Source organism: Procambarus clarkii, chromosome 60, assembly GCF_040958095.1.
Source record: "Procambarus clarkii isolate CNS0578487 chromosome 60, FALCON_Pclarkii_2.0, whole genome shotgun sequence".
Classification (NCBI taxonomy): Eukaryota; Metazoa; Arthropoda; class Malacostraca; order Decapoda; family Cambaridae; genus Procambarus; species Procambarus clarkii.
In genome coordinates, this window is record NC_091209.1 from 7,927,987 (window position 1) to 7,947,150 (window position 19,164).

Here is a 19,164-nt window from a genome sequence, read left to right on the forward strand (position 1 = left end):
CCTTCAAAGTCAGCTTTTCGGAAATCTAGCACCATAAGATAATGGGCTGGAACCATAAGATAATGGGCTGGAACCATAAGATAATGGGCTGGACGGTAGAGCGACGGTCTCGCTTCGTGCAGGTCGGCATTCAATCCCCGAACGTCCAAGTGGTTGGGCACCATTCCTTCCCCCCGTCCCATCCCAAATCATTATCCTGATCCCTTTCCAGTGCTATATAGTCGTAATGGCTTGGCGCTTTCCCCCCTGATAGTTCGATTTGAATAGATCTATTCCAATTCACGTTGAATATATACGTTGTGTGTATATATATATATATATATATATATATATATATATATATATATATATCCCAAATATGTTTTGTTTACAGCCTTCCCAAGTGTAGTAGCCTGTATATATATATATATATATATATATATATATATATATATATATATATATATATATATATATATATATATATATATATATATATATATATATATATATATATATATATATATATATATATATATATATATATATATATATATATTGTGACGGTGTTTCCCCCCTTATAATTCTCCCACGCCTGCAGTAAGAGTCATGTCTACTTTTCCCAAGCGTTCTCTACGTAGCAGGCTTCAATTTGATATATGGGAGAGAGTGGAGTGTTCTCGGAGAGCCGAGAAATTTGTGAAATAGTAATATTTTGGCCTGTGGTATAGGCCCTTTAGGGAGCCAAGATGGCGCTTGCCTTCCTGATTTCCCGCCAAAACCATGTGACGTCAGTGGCACCGGATTGGTCACCGACAGCAATGTGGCACCGGGAGCCAATGAGAACTTCCCGTGGCGAAAGTGACGTCACGAAGGAAGGGGGTCCAGGCCGCGCGCCGAGCTGGTGCCAGCAGTCAGACACGACACGTCAAAGAGGTCGGACGTGCGACGATTGGTCCTGTCAGTTTGACAGTTGTTTCCCGCTCCCGTGGATTTACGCGTCATCTGAAGTCTGCCAGTACTCTGTGAGGTCTTCCCTAGTTCATGTGTTGAACCAGAGAGGGAATCGACGGTTATTTGAGCAACAAGTGTTCCAGTCAGGTACTGTGCAAGAAGAAGCAGTGAAGCCGTGCAGTGACGTATGTGACGTCTGTGGCAGATCACCAGTTCGTGACAGCGTAGTGGCTGACAGAGCCACTGGGTAGCTGAGGAAGGAGAGGACTATTTTGGGGAATCCGGACGACTGTAGCTGAGACGTAGGCGGCAGCCGTTGCTGGGAGAAGACGACGGCCAGGAGACCGACTCCAACCCTTCAAGAAGTCAAGAAGGAGGACGGACCTGCAGTGAAGAGGGCACGGAGACGACGCGCTAAACGGTGGGACGACGAGAGGCTCTGGTAGGACACGACGACGTGTCGTGTGGGGGCGTTGCCGACACGAGGACCAGGAGCTACATCTCGACTCTCATCGGAGGATAGGTTGAAGTAGGTGTTTCTAGTTCCCTCCCCATTCCCCTTTAGTTAGCTATATTATTCGGCTATATTATCTAGCCTGAGGATTTTATATGACGTGAGCAAGTCTCACCCATGTCACAATAAAGCACCAGTGTGCAGGATAGTACTATCAAGAGTACTTATAATTTTCATGTTTATTATTGGTGTGTACAGGCACCCAGAACAAGTGATAAATTTACTGTGTTTTGTATATCTTTCTAGAGACTTTAAAGTGAACGTATAGTGATAAATAATATATAATATTATGCCAGTATTTGGAGGTTAGGCTTCGTGCCCAGAAACTATTTATTTTCCATGTATTGATATTTGATTTATATACAATATATGTATGTCTATGTTCATTCAGTGATTAATCATTTGTGAGTACAGTAAATTATTGCGTTATCGCCCACGAGAGAAAGTACTGAAAACTCCAGTGTTAATACTTCATAATATGTCATTGAATGAAGGGCAGTGAAAGCCATTACAGTGAGTCATTGTAGCATTGATTGTAGAAAAGACTGTTTGAGCCTGAGTACAGTGTAACCAAGTAATACGGTCTATTTGTGCCAATATCGAGTGTGCGAGTTTCTAGTAATATTGGAGAATTTAAAGAAACAGCGCACGTGAATCTGAAAACAAGCAATAAGCTTTCGCGCGGGGGCCAGGCGATCAGCTGTTCTTGACACTTGACGAGGAGGGGAGGTGTTGCCACCTAGTGAGTGCATACTATTCGTGGGAACTACCGGCCGCTGCCAGGATCAGTTGATTTATTTATTATTGTTTGGCCTTGTGACATCTTTCATACATTTAAGTAAAATACAAAGTTACCATTGTGTTTATATCATTCCCTCCATTGATCTTGTGGCCATATTATACTGGAAAGCATAGAGTGATAACAGTAAGTACCTGCCTGATTCCTGATCTTTTGAGTGTGACCTTGCCAAGGCTACCACTAATTCCACCAGTCCACTGAGGTGTTACTGGCCACCTAAAACACCAGTTGGCGACCTTGTGGTTAACCGTAGAGCCCGATTGTTGGGGAGGGCACATGACAGTCAAGTGAACGAGTCGTGTTCCCACTCCTTCTCAATCAGAGGCCGTTGAGATTGACTGGGAGACTCTCCTGGCGTGCAGTGGCGCCGTGAGGATCGAGTGAAGACCCGCAGGGCTACGGTGAGTGACCTTTGAGCATAACTATTGCTCACCCCAGAGTAAGGATAGAGAAAGTGAGAACCCCAACATTGGCGACCTCGCCAGGATATCGATCGGAGTAAAGGTTGCAGTGGTGGTACTTGGCAGTGGTGTTAGAGATCAGGTGCAGGTTATCACTCATAGCACAAGATGGAGGATGATAAAGTAGCAAGGTTTATTGACTCTAGAGATGAACAGGTGCTGGAAGAGTGCACCAAGGCACAGTTACAGGCAATAGCGGATCATTTCAGAATAAAGCTGAAATCTGCCAGAGTGGCAGAAAGAAGACTAGAGATAACGGCTCAGCTCAGGGCTCGAGACGAAGCTTTGGGGGAGGAACGGCCCCAGACTCCTGACAGTGTGGGTGAACACCTGAGTATTGGTGGAAGCAGCAGGGAATCCAGCGCCAGCAGGCACAGCGTGAAGCTGGAAATAATGAAGCTGCAGCTAGAAGCGCAGCTGAGGAGAGAAGAAGCATAACAGCGCAAAGAAGAGCGAGAAGCACAACAGCGCAAAGAAGAGCGAGAAGCACAGCAGCGCAAAGAAGAGCGAGAAGCAGAAGCGCAGCTGAGGAGAGAAGAAGCACAACAGCGCAAAGAAGAGCGAGAAGCACAACAGCGCAAAGAAGAACAAGAGCGAGAAGCACAGCAGCGCAGAGAAGAGCGAGAAGTTGGGTTGAGACAACTGGAAATAGAAGCCAACAAGGAGGTGGAGCTGAAGCGAGCTGAACTAGGACTAGGTGTACCTGCTCCGCCGCCACAGGAAGACCGACGAGTGAGGGAACGAGACCTGCCGGTCTTTGTGCCTAGTGAAGCCGAAAGTTTCTTCGATCACTTTGAGAGAGTTGCTGCTCTGAAGAGGTGGCCGAGGGCGGAGTGGGCGGAGTTGGTCCAAGGGAGGCTCACAGGTGAAGCTCGTGAAGCCTTCACTATGCTCGACTTCCAAGAATGCACCAACTACGATGTGGTAAAACGAGCTGTGCTCCGTTCCTTCAAGCTCACGCCGGAGTGTTACCGGAAGAGGTTTAGAGAATGTACCCGGTCACCAGGAAAATCGTATGCGGAGACGGCGAGGGACCTGGAAAGAAAGTTCCTTAAGTGGCTGGACTCTGAAAAAGTGGGGTCGGCCGAAGAGGTCAAGGAACTAATGGTCATGGAAAAGTTTATGTCCGTGCTCCCTCCTGAAATCAGGATGAGGGTAAAGGAGGCGGACATAAAGGACCTGAGGGCCGCAGCCGACCGAGCCGACATGTTAGAAGAAGCCCTACGCCCACGCCGAGAGGGACAGCACCGACCACCCGCATACGTCGGAAACGATAGGAATTATAGAAGGACGGATGGATGGAGGACAGGAGCGAGTTCTCCCAAGTCCCATCTCTCAAGTTGGAACACCCGAGCATCAAAAGGTGCTGTAGAACCAATCAAGAAGAACCAAGCGGAGAGCTCGGGAGCTGTTGCTGCGACCAAGGAGTCAACAAGCGGTGCGGGAAAGACACAGGGTGCGACGGCCTCTGGAGGCAGTGCTAAGGCGAGCGGTGGCGGATGGTCTCCGCCGAGGGTTCGCTGCTACAACTGCGGAATAGTCGGACACGTCGCGCGGGAATGCAGACGCCCTAAGCAGCGGGGACACGTTGCTTTAGTGATGTTCGAGGACCAGAGGGCCGAGGGAGTGCGGGATGAACCCGTGCTGAATGGGGAGAAGAATGTTCACCCATTCGTGTGTCAAGGAACCGTAAGGATGGGGGTCGCAGACCCCATCCCCGTGAAGATGCTAAGAGACACCGGGGCTGACTTTACCCTGGTAAGTGAAACCCTGTTCCCCGAGGGTTACGAAAGTACCAGTGTGGGGGTGGCAAGTGTGACCACTGTGGGAGGCCCAGTGAGGATGCCCCTACACCAGGTAACTTTGGATTCCGATTATGGCTGCCAGACCCTTGTGGTGGGAGTCTGTACATCAATGCCCAAGATGGAGGCACAGGTCATCTTGAGGAATGACGCGTGTGGAGGATATGTCCTTCCGCATCTCGTGAAGGGCGAAGAGTGCCTAGAACAATACAAGGAGACAGGCGGAGAGTTGAACGCCTGTGGGGACGAGAAGGGAATCGCACCGGTGGCGATCCCAGTTTGTGCTGTGAGGCCGAGACAGCGCGAAGAACCAGGAGGTTGTGGATCTGATGGGGCTGGGGAGACGACTGACAGCCTGGGAACAGATCACCTCTGCGTAGGACCCAGAGAACGAGCGGAGGGCGAAAGTAGCCCGAATGGTGAGTTGCAGGTGACCCTCACCAGTTCTCCAGGGGTAGACCGCACTCGTCTCGGAGAGTTACAGCAGGAGGAGGTCCCCGAATTGGTTAGTGAGGCCGAAGGAGGACGTGTGGGTCCTGAGAAGGCTTACTTTCCATTTATCTATATCATATATGCCATGCTATCCATGCTGAAGGAACGATGGACACCAGGAGCGACCGTGAGAACGGTGATTGAATATGTCCAGAAGTTCAGAGAACGTCTCACCCTAATGAAGGAACTGGCTGGGAAACACCTGAAGAAGGCGCAGCGTAAGATGTCGGAGTGGTACGACAGGAGAGCGGCGCAGAGGGATTTTCAGGTCGGATCCCAAGTGATGATTTTGCTTCCAGGTAAAGGTAGGGTGACCAAGACGCGGTTCGAGAGACCATACCGAGTGCTGCGACGGTTGGGTCCAGTGTCGTACGAGATTGGGAAGCCGGATGGACCCCGAAAGAAACAGGTGTGTCACGTAGACCGCCTGAGACCTTTCTTCACTGTGGAAGGGGGAGCCGCCAGGCAGGAAGGAACGATGATCCGAGAACCCCAGCGGAAGACGGTTCTGTGTGTACAGGGGGACCGAGAATTCCCGGAGGAGGAAGGAAAGTGGTCCAGGGCGGACGGCACCCGGCTCATCAACACTGGGAGTCTGACAAAGATCAAAATCAAGCACATCAAGGGGAAGGAGGACGTAGTAGCGGATGCCCTATCCCGCATACACTAACCAGACATGACTCTTATTTTAAGGGGAGGGGTATGTGACGGTGTTCCCCCCCTTATAATTCTCCCACGCCTGCAGTAAGAGTCATGTCTACTTTTCCCAAGCGTTCTCTACGTAGCAGGCTTCAATTTGATATATGGGAGAGAGTGGAGTGTTCTTGGAGAGCCGAGAAATTTGTGAAATAGTAATATTTTGGCCTGTGGTATAGGCCCTTTAGGGAGCCAAGATGGCGCTTGCCTTCCTGATTTCCCGCCAAAACCATGTGACGTCAGTGGCACCGGATTGGTCACCGACAGCAATGTGGCACCGGGAGCCAATGAGAACTTCCCGTGGCGAAAGTGACGTCACGAAGGAAGGGGGTCCAGGCCGCGCGCCGAGCTGGCGCCAGCAGTCAGACACGACACGTCAAAGAGGTCGGACGTGCGACGATTGGTCCTGTCAGTTTGACAGTTGTTTCCCGCTCCGTGGATTTACGCGTCACCTGAAGTCTGCCAGTACTCTGTGAGGTCTTCCCTAGTTCATGTGTTGATCCAGAGAGGGAATCGACGGTTATTTGAGCAACAAGTGCTCCAGTCAGGTACTGTGCAAGAAGAAGCAGTGAAGCCGTGCAGTGACGTATGTGACGTCTGTGGCAGTTCACCAGTTCGTGACAGCATAGTGGCTGACAGAGCCACTGGGTAGCTGAGGAAGGAGAGGACTATTTTGGGGAATCCGGACAACGGTAGCTGAGACGTAGGCGGCAGCCGTTGCTGGGAGAAGACGACGGCCAGGAGACCGACTCCAACCCTTCAAGAAGTCAAGAAGGAGGACGGACCTGCAGTGAAGAGGGCACGGAGACGACGCGCTAAACGGTGGGACGACGAGAGGCTCTGGTAGGACACGACGACGTGTCGTGTGGGGGCGTTGCCGACACGAGGACCAGGAGCTACATCTCGACTCTCATCGGAGGATAGGTTGAAGTAGGTGTTTCTAGTTCCCTCCCCATTCCCCTTTAGTTAGCTATATTATTCGGCTATATTATCTAGCCTGAGGATTTTATATGTCGTGAGCAAGTCTCACCCATGTCACAATAAAGCACCAGTGTGCAGGATAGTACTATCAAGAGTACTTATAATTTTCATGTTTATTATTGGTGTGTACAGGCACCCAGAACAAGTGATAAATTTACTGTGTTTTGTATATCTTTCTGGAGACTTTAAAGTGAACGTATAGTGATAAATAATATATAATATTATGCCAGTATTTGGAGGTTAGGCTACGTGCCCAGAAGCTATTTATTTTCCATGTATTGATATTTGATTTATATACAATATATGTATGTCTATGTTCATTCAGTGATTAATCATTTGTGAGTACAGTAAATTATTGCGTTATCGCCCACGAGAGAAAGTACTGAAAACTCCAGTGTTAATACTTCATAATATGTCATTGAATGAAGGGCAGTGAAAGCCATTACAGTGAGTCATTGTAGCATTGATTGTAGAAAAGAATGTTTGAGCCTGAGTACAGTGTAACCAAGTAATACGGTCTATTTGTGCCAATATCGAGTGTGCGAGTTTCTAGTAATATTGGAGAATTTAAAGAAACAGCGCACGTGATTCTGAAAACAAGCAATAAGCTTTCGCGCGGGGGCCAGGCGATCAGCTGTTCTTGACACTTGACGAGGAGGGGAGGTGTTGCCACCTAGTGAGTGCATACTATTCGTGGGAACTACCGGCCGCTGCCAGGATCAGTTGATTTATTTATTATTGTTTGGCCTTGTGACATCTTTCATACATTTTAAGTAAAATACAAAGTTACCATTGTGTTTATATCATTCCCTCCATTGATCTTGTGGCCATATTATACTGGAAAGCATAGAGTGATAACAGTAAGTACCTGCCTGATTCCTGATCTTTTGAGTGTGACCTTGCCAAGGCTACCACTAATTCCACCAGTCCACTGAGGTGTTACTGGCCACCTAAAACACCAGTTGGCGACCTTGTGGTTAACCGTAGAGCCCGATTGTTGGGGAGGGCACATGACAGTCAAGTGAACGAGTCGTGTTCCCACTCCTTCTCAATCAGAGGCCGTTGAGATTGACTGGGAGACTCTCCTGGCGTGCAGTGGCGCCGTGAGGATCGAGTGAAGACCCGCAGGGCTACGGTGAGTGACCTTTGAGCATAACTATTGCTCACCCCAGAGTAAGGATAAAGTGAGAACCCCAACAATATATATATATATATATATATATATATATATATATATATATATATATATATATTGGAGCGGAGTCTTGAGGTGGGTAGAATATAGTTGTGCAATAATTGGCTGTTTATTGCTGGTGTTGACTTCTTGATGTGTAGTGCCTCGCAAACGTCAAGCCGCCTGCTATCGCTGTATCTATCGATGATTTCTGTGTTGTTTACTAGGATTTCTTTGGCGATGGTTTGGTTGTGGGAAGAGATTATATGTTCCTTAATGGAGCCCTGTTGCTTATGCATCGTTAAACGCCTAGAAAGAGATGTTGTTGTCTTGTTGTTATATATATATATATATATATATATATATATATATATATATATATATATATATATATATATATATATATATATATATATATATATATATATATATATATATATATATGCGAACAAGCCTGAATGGTCCCCAGGACAATATGCAACTGAAAACTCACACCCCAGAAGTGACTCGAACCCATACTCCCAGAAGCAACGCAACTGGTATGTACAAGACGCCTTAATCCACTTGACCATCACGACCGGACAAAATGAGGTGATAGCCGAGGCTATTTGAACCACCCCACCGCCGGCACTCGGATAGTAATCTTGGGCATAGCATTTTACCAAATCACCTCATTCTTTGGGGCACACGTGAGGAACACAAATGCGAACAAGCCTGAATGGTCCCCAGGACAATATGCAACTGAAAACTCACACCCCAGAAGTGACTCGAACCCATACTACCAGAAGCAACGCAACTGGTATGTACAAGACGCCTTAATCCACTTGACCATCACGACCGGACAAAATGAGGTGATAGCCGAGGCTATTTGAACCACCCCACCGCCGGCACTCGGATAGTAATCTTGGGCATAGCATTTTACCAAATCACCTCATTCTTTGGGGCACACGTGAGGAACACAAATGCGAACAAGCCTGAATGGTCCCCAGGACAATATGCAACTGAAAACTCACACCCCAGAAGTGACTCGAACCCATACTCCCAGAAGCAACGCAACTGGTATGTACAAGACGCCTTAATCCACTTGACCATCACGACCGGACAAAATGAGGTGATAGCCGAGGCTATTTGAACCACCCCACCGCCGGCACTCGGATAGTAATCTTGGGCATAGCATTTTACCAAATCGCCTCATTCTTTGGGGCACACGTGAGGAACACAAATGCGAACAAGCCTGAATGGTCCCCAGGACAATATGCAACTGAAAACTCACACCCCAGAAGTGACTCGAACCCATACTCCCAGAAGCAACGCAACTGGTATGTACAAGACGCCTTAATCCACTTGACCATCACGACCGGACAAAATGAGGTGATAGCCGAGGCTATTTGAACCACCCCACCGCCGGCACTCGGATAGTAATCTTGGGCATAGCATTTTACCAAATCACCTCATTCTTTGGGGCACACGTGAGGAACACAAATGCGAACAAGCCTGAATGGTCCCCAGGACAATATGCAACTGAAAACTCACACCCCAGAAGTGACTCGAACCCATACTCCCAGAAGCAACGCAACTGGTATGTACAAGACGCCTTAATCCACTTGACCATCACGACCGGTCGTGATGGTCAAGTGGATTAAGGCGTCTTGTACATACCAGTTGCGTTGCTTCTGGGAGTATGGGTTCGAGTCACTTCTGGGGTGTGAGTTTTCAGTTGCATATTGTCCTGGGGACCATTCAGGCTTGTTCGCATTTGTGTTCCTCACGTGTGCCCCAAAGAATGAGGTGATTTGGTAAAATGCTATGCCCAAGATTACTATCCGAGTGCCGGTGGTGGGGTGGTTCAAATAGCCTCGGCTATCACCTCATTTTGTCCGGTCGTGATGGTCAAGTGGATTAAGGCGTCTTGTACATACCAGTTGCGTTGCTTCTGGGAGTATGGGTTCGAGTCACTTCTGGGGTGTGAGTTTTCAGTTGCATATTGTCCTGGGGACCATTCAGGCTTGTTCGCATTTGTGTTCCTCACGTGTGCCCCAAAGAATGAGGTGATTTGGTAAAATGCTATGCCCAAGATGCATATTGCACCAAGATGCAACATACCAGTTGCGTTGCTTCTGGGAGTATGGGTTCGAGTCACTTCTGGGGTGTGAGTTTTCAGTTATATATATATATATATATATATATATATATATATATATATATATATATATATATATATATATATATATATATATATATATATATATATATATGTATATATATATATATATATATATATATATATGTATGTATATATATATATATATATATATATATATATATATATATATATATATATATATATATGTATATATATATATATATATATATGTATGTATATATATATATATATATATATATATATATATATATATATATATATATATATATATATATATATATATATATATAATAGGGAAGGGAGTACCACCTCTGGCTGGAAGAAGGGGGACCCATAGCCTCGGAGGAAACCACACATAACGCATTGGAGGGAATGTAGGTCCCCTCCAATACAGTTTCTGTGTGCTTTTCTCCTGCCACCCCCTTCCCTTTTTTTTTTTTCTTTATTGTGTATTTAAAGGTTACAAAACATACAAGACAAATGCCTAAAGGTTATGGATCTCTTGAAGCTCCTCCGCTTCTGGACAGGAACCGAGGACGCAGCAAGCATTTCCCCTCTGGATCGCCACACTGAGACGCTGAAATAAAAAACTGGAAGCCCTTGGGTCTCTGGTGACGTCAATGAGCCTGGAACCCAATTCCTTGAGAAATCCCAAGGCACTCTTGCCCCAGGGGCCATGCGTCTCAGACGCTATGGGAACAAAGAGGTATTGACCTTCCAGTCGCCTGTACTTGAGTGATTTTGCTGTTTCCCTGTGGTTGGCCGCCCCACCTGCTTGATCAGCTCCGAAGTGTACATAGGTGTCAGCCAGGGTGGATACACATGTGTAGTCCCACACCAACTGTCTACCCTCCTTCCATGAGTATATGGTGATGCCATCAGGGCGAAGTGCAGGGAAATCCGGGTTTTGGACCCCTAGGATGCGAGGTTCTCTCTCCGCTGGCCACCCAGCTGAGACGAGGCTTCTCTTGATGATGTCATTGACCTCGTTGTGTCTTGCATGCCAGCCCTTTGTGCTTCCGCAATGCAACCCATGCAGTCCGTATTGGTCTGCTTCCACCCTGTTGCAAATACACTTGTATTCAGTGTGAATTGGGGCACCAAGGCGGAGGGCTACTGCTACACGAAGGGATTCTGGATCTAGGCGCGTGCCCATTGCTGACATGGGTACTGCCAGGAGGAAGTCTCCTGCATGGGGGGAACGCACTGCTCTGAGGCGGGCTTTCTCCTTGTATGATGTTGCGACGCTGAGCATGGCATCAGCTACTTTTTCCACTAGAGGGTGGTCCCAGCCGGACTGTTTGTGTTGTTTTGTTGGCTCTATAATGGTTGCTGGGGCTGCAAGAACATCCCACTGATTTGAACATTCAGTGAAAGCAGGATCGTGTATTCCTGCTGAATCCCTCAGGGTTGCAGGTAAAATATCTCTGACGAGGTCGTGCGATGCATGAGAGGAGGAAAGGAAGGCTGGTAGAGCAATTTGGGAGGCTGTGCGGACACCAAGGCCGCCGAGTCTTACAGGAAGGGTTGCTTGCTCCCACTGAGAGTCGTCCAATGGCAGGTTCAGGACTTTCACCAGCATGGACCTCAGAAGGGTGTCATACACATTTAACTTAGGGCTGCTGTAGGATGGAGAACATCTCAGAAAGTAGGTCAACTTAGGGAGAGACAGGCATCTTGTAAGGAGAAAGAGAGCATCATGGGCATCAATCTTGTCAATCCTGTCCTGCATTCTCTTTAGGTCAGTGATTTTTGCAACCAGGACCTCCTCGATTGCTCGTGGGCCAATGGGGGCACCCAGGAGAGTGCAGTCCGGTGGCTCGACAACGAGAATGTCTGGAAGAACATTTTGTATTTGCCCAGTGATGTCTGGGTTGCGGGAGATTATTTCACATTTGGAAATATGGAAATACATTTGGAAATATATATATATATATATATATATATATATATATATATATATATATATATATATATATATATATATATATATATATATATATATATATATATATATATATATATATATATATATATATATATATATATATATATATATATATATATATATATATATATATATATATCTACAGTTATTAGAACAATTATAATTGTCATTCATTTCGAGTCAAATAGTTTGTGTATGCTGGTTCAGCTTTGATATCCTCTCTCTGACACTGCATTCACGATTTTCCTTTGACGTATATGGACACTGTCATCATATTTTGGAAAATATTTTCGCAGTCATCTATATATGAATTCCGATAATTTGCAGTGACTTATTCTCGGGAATTTTAAATTATTCTTTGAGATACATAGCTGGCTAATGCCTGTAATTATAGTGAACTACCACCATGCTAAGGGAATGGTTATTATACTTGGGAATTATTGTCTTTTGTAGATAATTATCAGAAAAACTGGGGATATATATACCATTATTTTTGTGCAAGTTTCCTCGTATATGGAAAACTTAATTTCATGAAACAAATTAAGCGCCCACAATTAAAAAAGATCCCATGGACACCTAACTGATATCCAACTAAGACTTTAAAAGCTTAGCTTAAAGCTTAAAAAAGACTTAAAAGCTTTAAAAAAAACTCTCACCCATGTCCCGCGAATGGAAGGGAATTATCACGGAGAAGCGCCAAGCCATTGCGTCTAAATAGCAGTGGGAAGGGGGTCAGGATAAGGATTTGGGATGGGACGGGGGAAGAGAGAGAGAGAGAGAGAATGCTGCCCAACCACTTGAACAGTCGGGGATTGAACGCCGACCTGCATGAAGCGAGTATAATATTGCTTCCTACTCTCACCCATCTCCCCCAAAGATAACAGTGCTTCCTACTCTCACTCATCTCCCCCCAAAGATAACAGTGCTTCCTACTCTCACTCATTTCCCCCCAAAGATAACAGTGCTTCCTACTCTCACCCATCTCCCCTGAAGATAACAGTGCTTCCTACTCTCACCCATCTCCCCCGAAGATAACAGTGCTTCCTACTCTCACCCATCTCCCCCCAAAAGATAACAGTGCTTTCTACTCTCACCCATCTCCCCCCAAAGATAACAGTGCTTCCTACTCTCACCCATCTCCCCCCAAAGATAACAGTGCTTCCTACTCTCACCCATCTCCCCCAAAGATAACAGTGCTTCCTACTCTCACCCATCTCTCAATCCTCATCCCCTCTTGTCTCGCCCTCTCTCTCACACACACAGGGTCGACCGCTTCACCGCGCCAACATCGTCGAGAGTAAGCCCACTCTGACACTACTGCAACTTAACTACAGGGACGCCGGCCTGTACACCTGCCTGGCCTCCAACTCTGAGGGCGATGGTCAGAGCAACGCGGTCGCTCTCCATATAGACTGTGAGGCTCGTGTGTGTGTTGTTCAGTTGAGGGGGAGGGCGAGTCTCTTATTTTAGGATGTATGAGGCTATTGTAGGATGTTTTGAGGCTGTTGTGGGGTTGTATGAGGTTGTTGTGGGATGGATGAGGCTGTTGTGGGATGTATGAGGCTATTGTAGGATGTATTGAGGCTGTTGTGGGGTTGTATGAGGTTGTTGTGGGATGGATGAGGCTGTTGTGGGATGTATGAGGCTATTGTAGGATGTATTGAGGCTGTTGTGGGATGGATGAGGCAGTTGTAGGATGTATTGAGGATGTTGTGGGATGGATGAGGCTGTTGTGGGATATATGAGGCTGTTGTAGGATGTTGTGAGATGGATGAGGCTATTGTAGGATGTATTGAGGATGTTGTGGGATAGATGAGGCTATTGTAGGATGTATGATGCTATTGTAGTATGTATGAAGCTTTTGTATGATTTAAGAGGCTATTGTAGGATGTTTGAGGTTATTGTGGGATGTATTGAGGCTGTTGTGGGGTTGTATGAGGTTGTTGTGAGATGGATGAGGCTGTTGTGGGATGTATGAGGCTATTGTAGGATGTATTGAGGCTGTTGTGGGGTTGTATGAGGTTGTTGTGGGATGGATGAGGCTGTTGTGGGATGTATGAGGCTATTGTAGGATGTATTGAGGCTGTTGTGGGGTTGTATGAGGTTGTTGTGGGATGGATGAGGCTGTTGTGGGATGTATGAGGCTATTGTAGGATGTATTGAGGCTGTTGTGGGGTTGTATGAGGTTGTTGTGGGATGGATGAGGCTGTTATGGGATGTTTGAGGCTATTGTAGGATGTTTTAAAGATGTTGTGGGATGGATGAGGCTATTGTAGGATGTATGAGGCTATTGTAGGATGTATGAGGATATCGAAGGATGTATGAGGATATCGTAGGATGTATGAGGCTATTGTAGGATATATGAGGCTATTTGTAGGATATATGAGGCTATTTGTAGGATGTATGATGCTATGGTAGGATATATGAAGCTTTTGTGTGATGTATCAGGCTATTGTAGGGTGTTTGAGGCTATTTCAGGATGTAAGAGGCTGCTAGAGAATATGAGGGGTATTTTACGGGTGAATCAGGTAATTAGCTTATTATATTTAATTATCTACAGCCAATTGGGTAGATGAAGAACTGGTTTATTTTCCTTGTATGATGGGTAGAAAATAGATCAGATGTTTTATTTTTGCATTGTCTACTGGGAAGATAATAGATAGCATAGTTCGTTTTCAGTCCATCCTAGGTAATAGATGATGATATTATTTTCTATATATCAGGTTTGGCTGCGTTTCCTTGCACCTGATGCACCTGTTTACCTTGCAGGACATAGTCACCTAGGAGTTAGGCAGCTGTTGTGGGTTGCATTCGATGGTCTCGATAATTCGAACAGGCTTTCTCTAACAATGGAAATAAATTATTTTAATTTATTAGTTAATTTTTTTTTGTAATTCAAAATTTATGGCATATAAATGGTTTATTCGTCGCTGTCTTTGCTACATCAGTTTTTTTTATAGCATTCAAGCAAAAAAAAAATTATTTTCACATAGCAGGAAGTTTGAATACATAGTTTTTTTTATAATAAAATAGAATAGAATAATATTCATAGAATATATTTTAAGATGCACAAATCTTTTAGTTTTAGATTTACTAAAAGATGTCTTCTATCTAGTGTTTTTGTAAAGTAACTCTTAGGTTAATAACTAGATTTAAGGCTATCAACCCTCCGCCTCCCTCCTCCCACACACCATTAACAAGATCCAAGAGCTTATTAACTGACACCACCGTAAGATCTAAGAGTTCCACTCTCGCATCACTAACAAAGTCTAATGAGAGCTTCTTCCCCACACACCGTTAACACGGTTTAAGAGCTCCTCCTTCACTCCTCTAGCAAGAGCTAAGAGCTCTCTTGCATCACTAAAGAGATCTCAGAGCTCTCTTGCATCACTAAAGAGATCTAAGAGCTCTCCCTCACATCACTAAAGAGATCTAAGAGCTCTCCCTCACGCTACTAAAGAGCTTTAAAAGAGCCCTCTCTCACAGCTCTTAAGCTACGACTCATTAAACTAAAATAAATCCCACTCAAGCCTTTATTCACATTATTAAGAGAATGAAAACATTTTCTCTGAAGACTTAACTCTTTAGTAACTGTTTTCACTCTCCTAGTAACTGTGTTCACTCTCTTAGTAACTGTGTTCACTCTCCTAGTAACTCTGTTCACTCTCCAGGTAACTGTGTTCACTCTCCAGGTAACTGTGTTCACTCTCCTAGTAGGTGTGTTCACTCTCCAGGTGACTGTTTTCACTCTTCTAGTAACTGTGTTCACTCTCCAGGTGACTGTGCTCACTCTCCTAGTGACTGTACTCACTCTTATACTCTCATACGGAGATTTTTAAACATAAACACACAGTTCAATGAACCCCGTAAGCAAATTACATTTTCCCCTGGGAGATGAAATTTATTAACACCTGGTTGTAACTCTGTCCAATTTTTTCCCCCCTGGGAGCAGACGCCCCCTTGTGCGAGTGGGAGGGAGCCAGGGAGGTGTTGGCCTCCGTGGGAGAGAAGGTGGAGATGGAGTGTCTCATCAGAGCTTCTCCTGCACAAGTCTCCTATACCTGGGAGAGTGTGACCTTCACTCCAAACATGGAACAGGTAAGGTTTTTGGCTGCTCCGGACTTTGGTTTGGAGAGAGAGAGAGAGTGGGAAAGAGAGTGACTGAATGATGTAATTACCTGCTTAATTACTTCGAGTTGTTTTTTTTTTTGTGGGGGAGGAGGTTAAAGAGGGGTCGGTTGCAGGGGGTTACTTTTGGATTGGCATGATATTGGGGTGGAGGTTTGAGGAGATAGCAATGAATTGGACCAGCGGTGAGACAGATAGCAAAGGTGGTAATGATGGCATCATTACCTTGCTATCAGAGAACATGATATCAGTTATCCAGAGACAGTGATGATATTGATTAACAGCGATATTGATGAGGACACAAGTAACGACGAGGCGCCATTCACGGTTCATAACTCTCTCTCTCCTCCTCCTCCTCCTCCCATAGATACGGTCGCCGCTGCACCACCAGGACTCTGGGCTGACGTCTCTGGGCTGGGCCGTAGCTGACAACAGCAGCAGCGGGGCTCAAAGAGCCGAATGTCAGCCCAGTAACGAGGTGGGACCGGCTGACCGCCCCTGTGTCTTCACCATCCTGCTTGTGGGTATGTTTCCACCATCCCAGTTCATCCTGGAATTGTATATACATCTTTGTTTACATTCAGCACAGCTGTTCCTTAGCTTTAGATATCTCGGGAATTTTGGATATATGTGTGTGTGTGTGTATTGAACTTACCTTGTGGAGAATATAGCTAGGTACAGGTAGATAGTCCATTATATTAGGGTAGATCATGCATTATACATATTTGTGGGTAGATAACCCATTATATATAAAGGTAGATAATCCATATTATAAGGGTAGATAACCCATATTATAAGGGTAGATAACCCATTATGAAAGAGATACTCCGAGCAGTAGAATACATAATCCGTGTTCGAAGAGCAGATAATCCATGATGTAGGCTGTAGATAAAGCATTATGTAAGGGGTAGATAATCACGTTGTAGGGGTAGATAACCCGTGATAAGGGGTTGTGGAAGGAGTTGAAATTAAATAGTGAGACATGATAGTTCAGGGATGAATATAGATTGCAAAGAGGCCCACTAGAGCATTTAAACTACGTCTGTCCTCACTGCTAGGCCTACAGCTGTTATCATTGCTAGGCCTACTTCTGTTATCATTGCTAGGCCTACTTTTGTTATCATTGCTAGGCCTACTTTTGTTATCATTGCTAGGCCTACTACTGTTATCTACTTCGAATATACACAATTCCGAAAGCATCCTACTTGGAACACGAATAATGGTCTTTTAAGTTGTAAATTAATCTCCCAGTATGAGTTAATTCTCTCTTCCGATTCAACTTGTCTACTTTCTCTTATTCACTATTCAACTTGTCCACTTTCTCTTATTCACTATTCAACTTGTTCACTTTCTCTTATTCACTATTCATCACATGCTCCTTCCCTTTCACCACCCATCATGTCCACCGTCCCTTTGAATTTTCTAGTCCAGTCTCGATTTCAGTACGTATACGACCACCAACTTTCATTTCAGTTCACGTCTTGGAAAGTCTAACAAAGTTGGCCTTAAGTTTTGCCCGGGTGAAGACTGACTCGCTCTGAACACCAATAGCAATGGAGATACATGATACACATACACATGTATAGCACACATACACATACAGTAACTTATATACTGACATAAATACCCCTCGTACACTAATTGTAGACCAAGTGTGTACAAACTTGCAGACCCTTGTATTTATACATACAAGTCCTCGTACACACACACACACACACACACACACACACACACACACACACACACTCACACACACACACACACACACACACACACACACACACAAACTGGTTTAGCATGGGGTGCTAAACCACCCCATGCTAACCAGCTCACACGTGCTTCTCAGGTCACCCCTTCCCCAAATCAGCCGCCCCTGCTTATCTCCCCAGCACATCCCTTGACCCCTCTGACCCCACTGGAGTCAAATTCATCCCACATTCCAAGGACCCCCTCATCACCTCAGCCCCCAAAACCCGTCCAGCCCTCATCCCCTCAACCCCCAAAACCCACCCAGCTCTCATCCCCTCAACCCCCAAAACCCATCCAGACCTCATCCCCTCAACCCCAAGAACCCACCCAGACCTCATCCCCTCAACACCCAAAGCCTACCCAGCCCTCACCCCTCCTCATCCCCTCTCCTTCCATGTGACCCCCCACCCTTGCGAGGGAGGTGGGAGGTCCCCCCACCCCCTCTATCCTTCCCCCTCCCAACCTCTCAACCTCTATCTGTCTCCCAACCTTACGCTATCTCCCAATCCCTCTATGCCCTCCCTAATCTTCAGACCCAGTATGCCCTTCCTACTCCAGACCTACCTACCCAGGCCCTACCCCAGACCCTCCTACCTACCTTCCTAGAAGCCCAGCCCCCAGTAGCCCCCCAAGCACTCTTTCTGAACACCCCCCTCCTGAACTCTTTCATCCCCCATACACCCCCCGGACCCCCCCAGACACCCCCCGGATCCCCCCGGACATCCCCCGGACCCTCCCCGCCCCCAGTCATCCCCCAGACACCCCCCAGATCCCCCAGATCCCCTCTGCTCCCAGTCACCCCCCAGACATCCCCCAGATCCCCCCAGACCCCCAGAGAAAGGGAGAACTCTGGTACAAGAGTTTCCATGAAGAATCTCAAGGTTTGGTACACCAATGCTGATGGGGTATCTAATAAAGCAGAAGAGATAAAAGAAAGAGTGAGTGAAGCAGATCCTGACATAGTTGCAATTGTGGAAACTAAAATTAATGACATGATCTCAGATGCAATCTTTCCTGAAGGGTACCAGGTGATACGAAAAGAGAGGACACAGAGACAGGGAGGGGGAGTAGCACTCCTAATAAAGCGGAAATGGAAGTTTGAAGACCTGGGAAATCGAGTTACCAATGAGTGCACAAGCTTCATACATGGAACTCTGACAGTAGATGGGAGGAAGATTGTGATCCTGGTAATCTACAATCCCCCACCAAACAGTAGAAGACCCAGGCAGGAGTATGATGACAACAACAAAGCATGTATAGATGAACTGCAGAAGGCAGCAACACTAGCCCACAGAATGAGAGCGAAGCTGCTGATCATGGGGG

The 19,164-nt window shown here is 45.9% G+C and overlaps 1 protein-coding gene across 1 annotated transcript in view; it reads left to right on the forward strand.

Moving 5' to 3' along the window:
- Positions 1-19,164, forward strand: part of LOC123760811 (uncharacterized) — a 79,179-nt gene that overhangs the window by 41,538 nt on the left and 18,477 nt on the right. Inside the window, exons 4-6 of the mRNA XM_069307265.1 lie at positions 13,228-13,378; positions 15,917-16,062; positions 16,460-16,616. Of these exons, the coding sequence (XP_069163366.1) occupies positions 13,228-13,378; positions 15,917-16,062; positions 16,460-16,616 (454 nt within the window). The remainder of the gene's footprint in view (positions 1-13,227; positions 13,379-15,916; positions 16,063-16,459; positions 16,617-19,164) is intronic.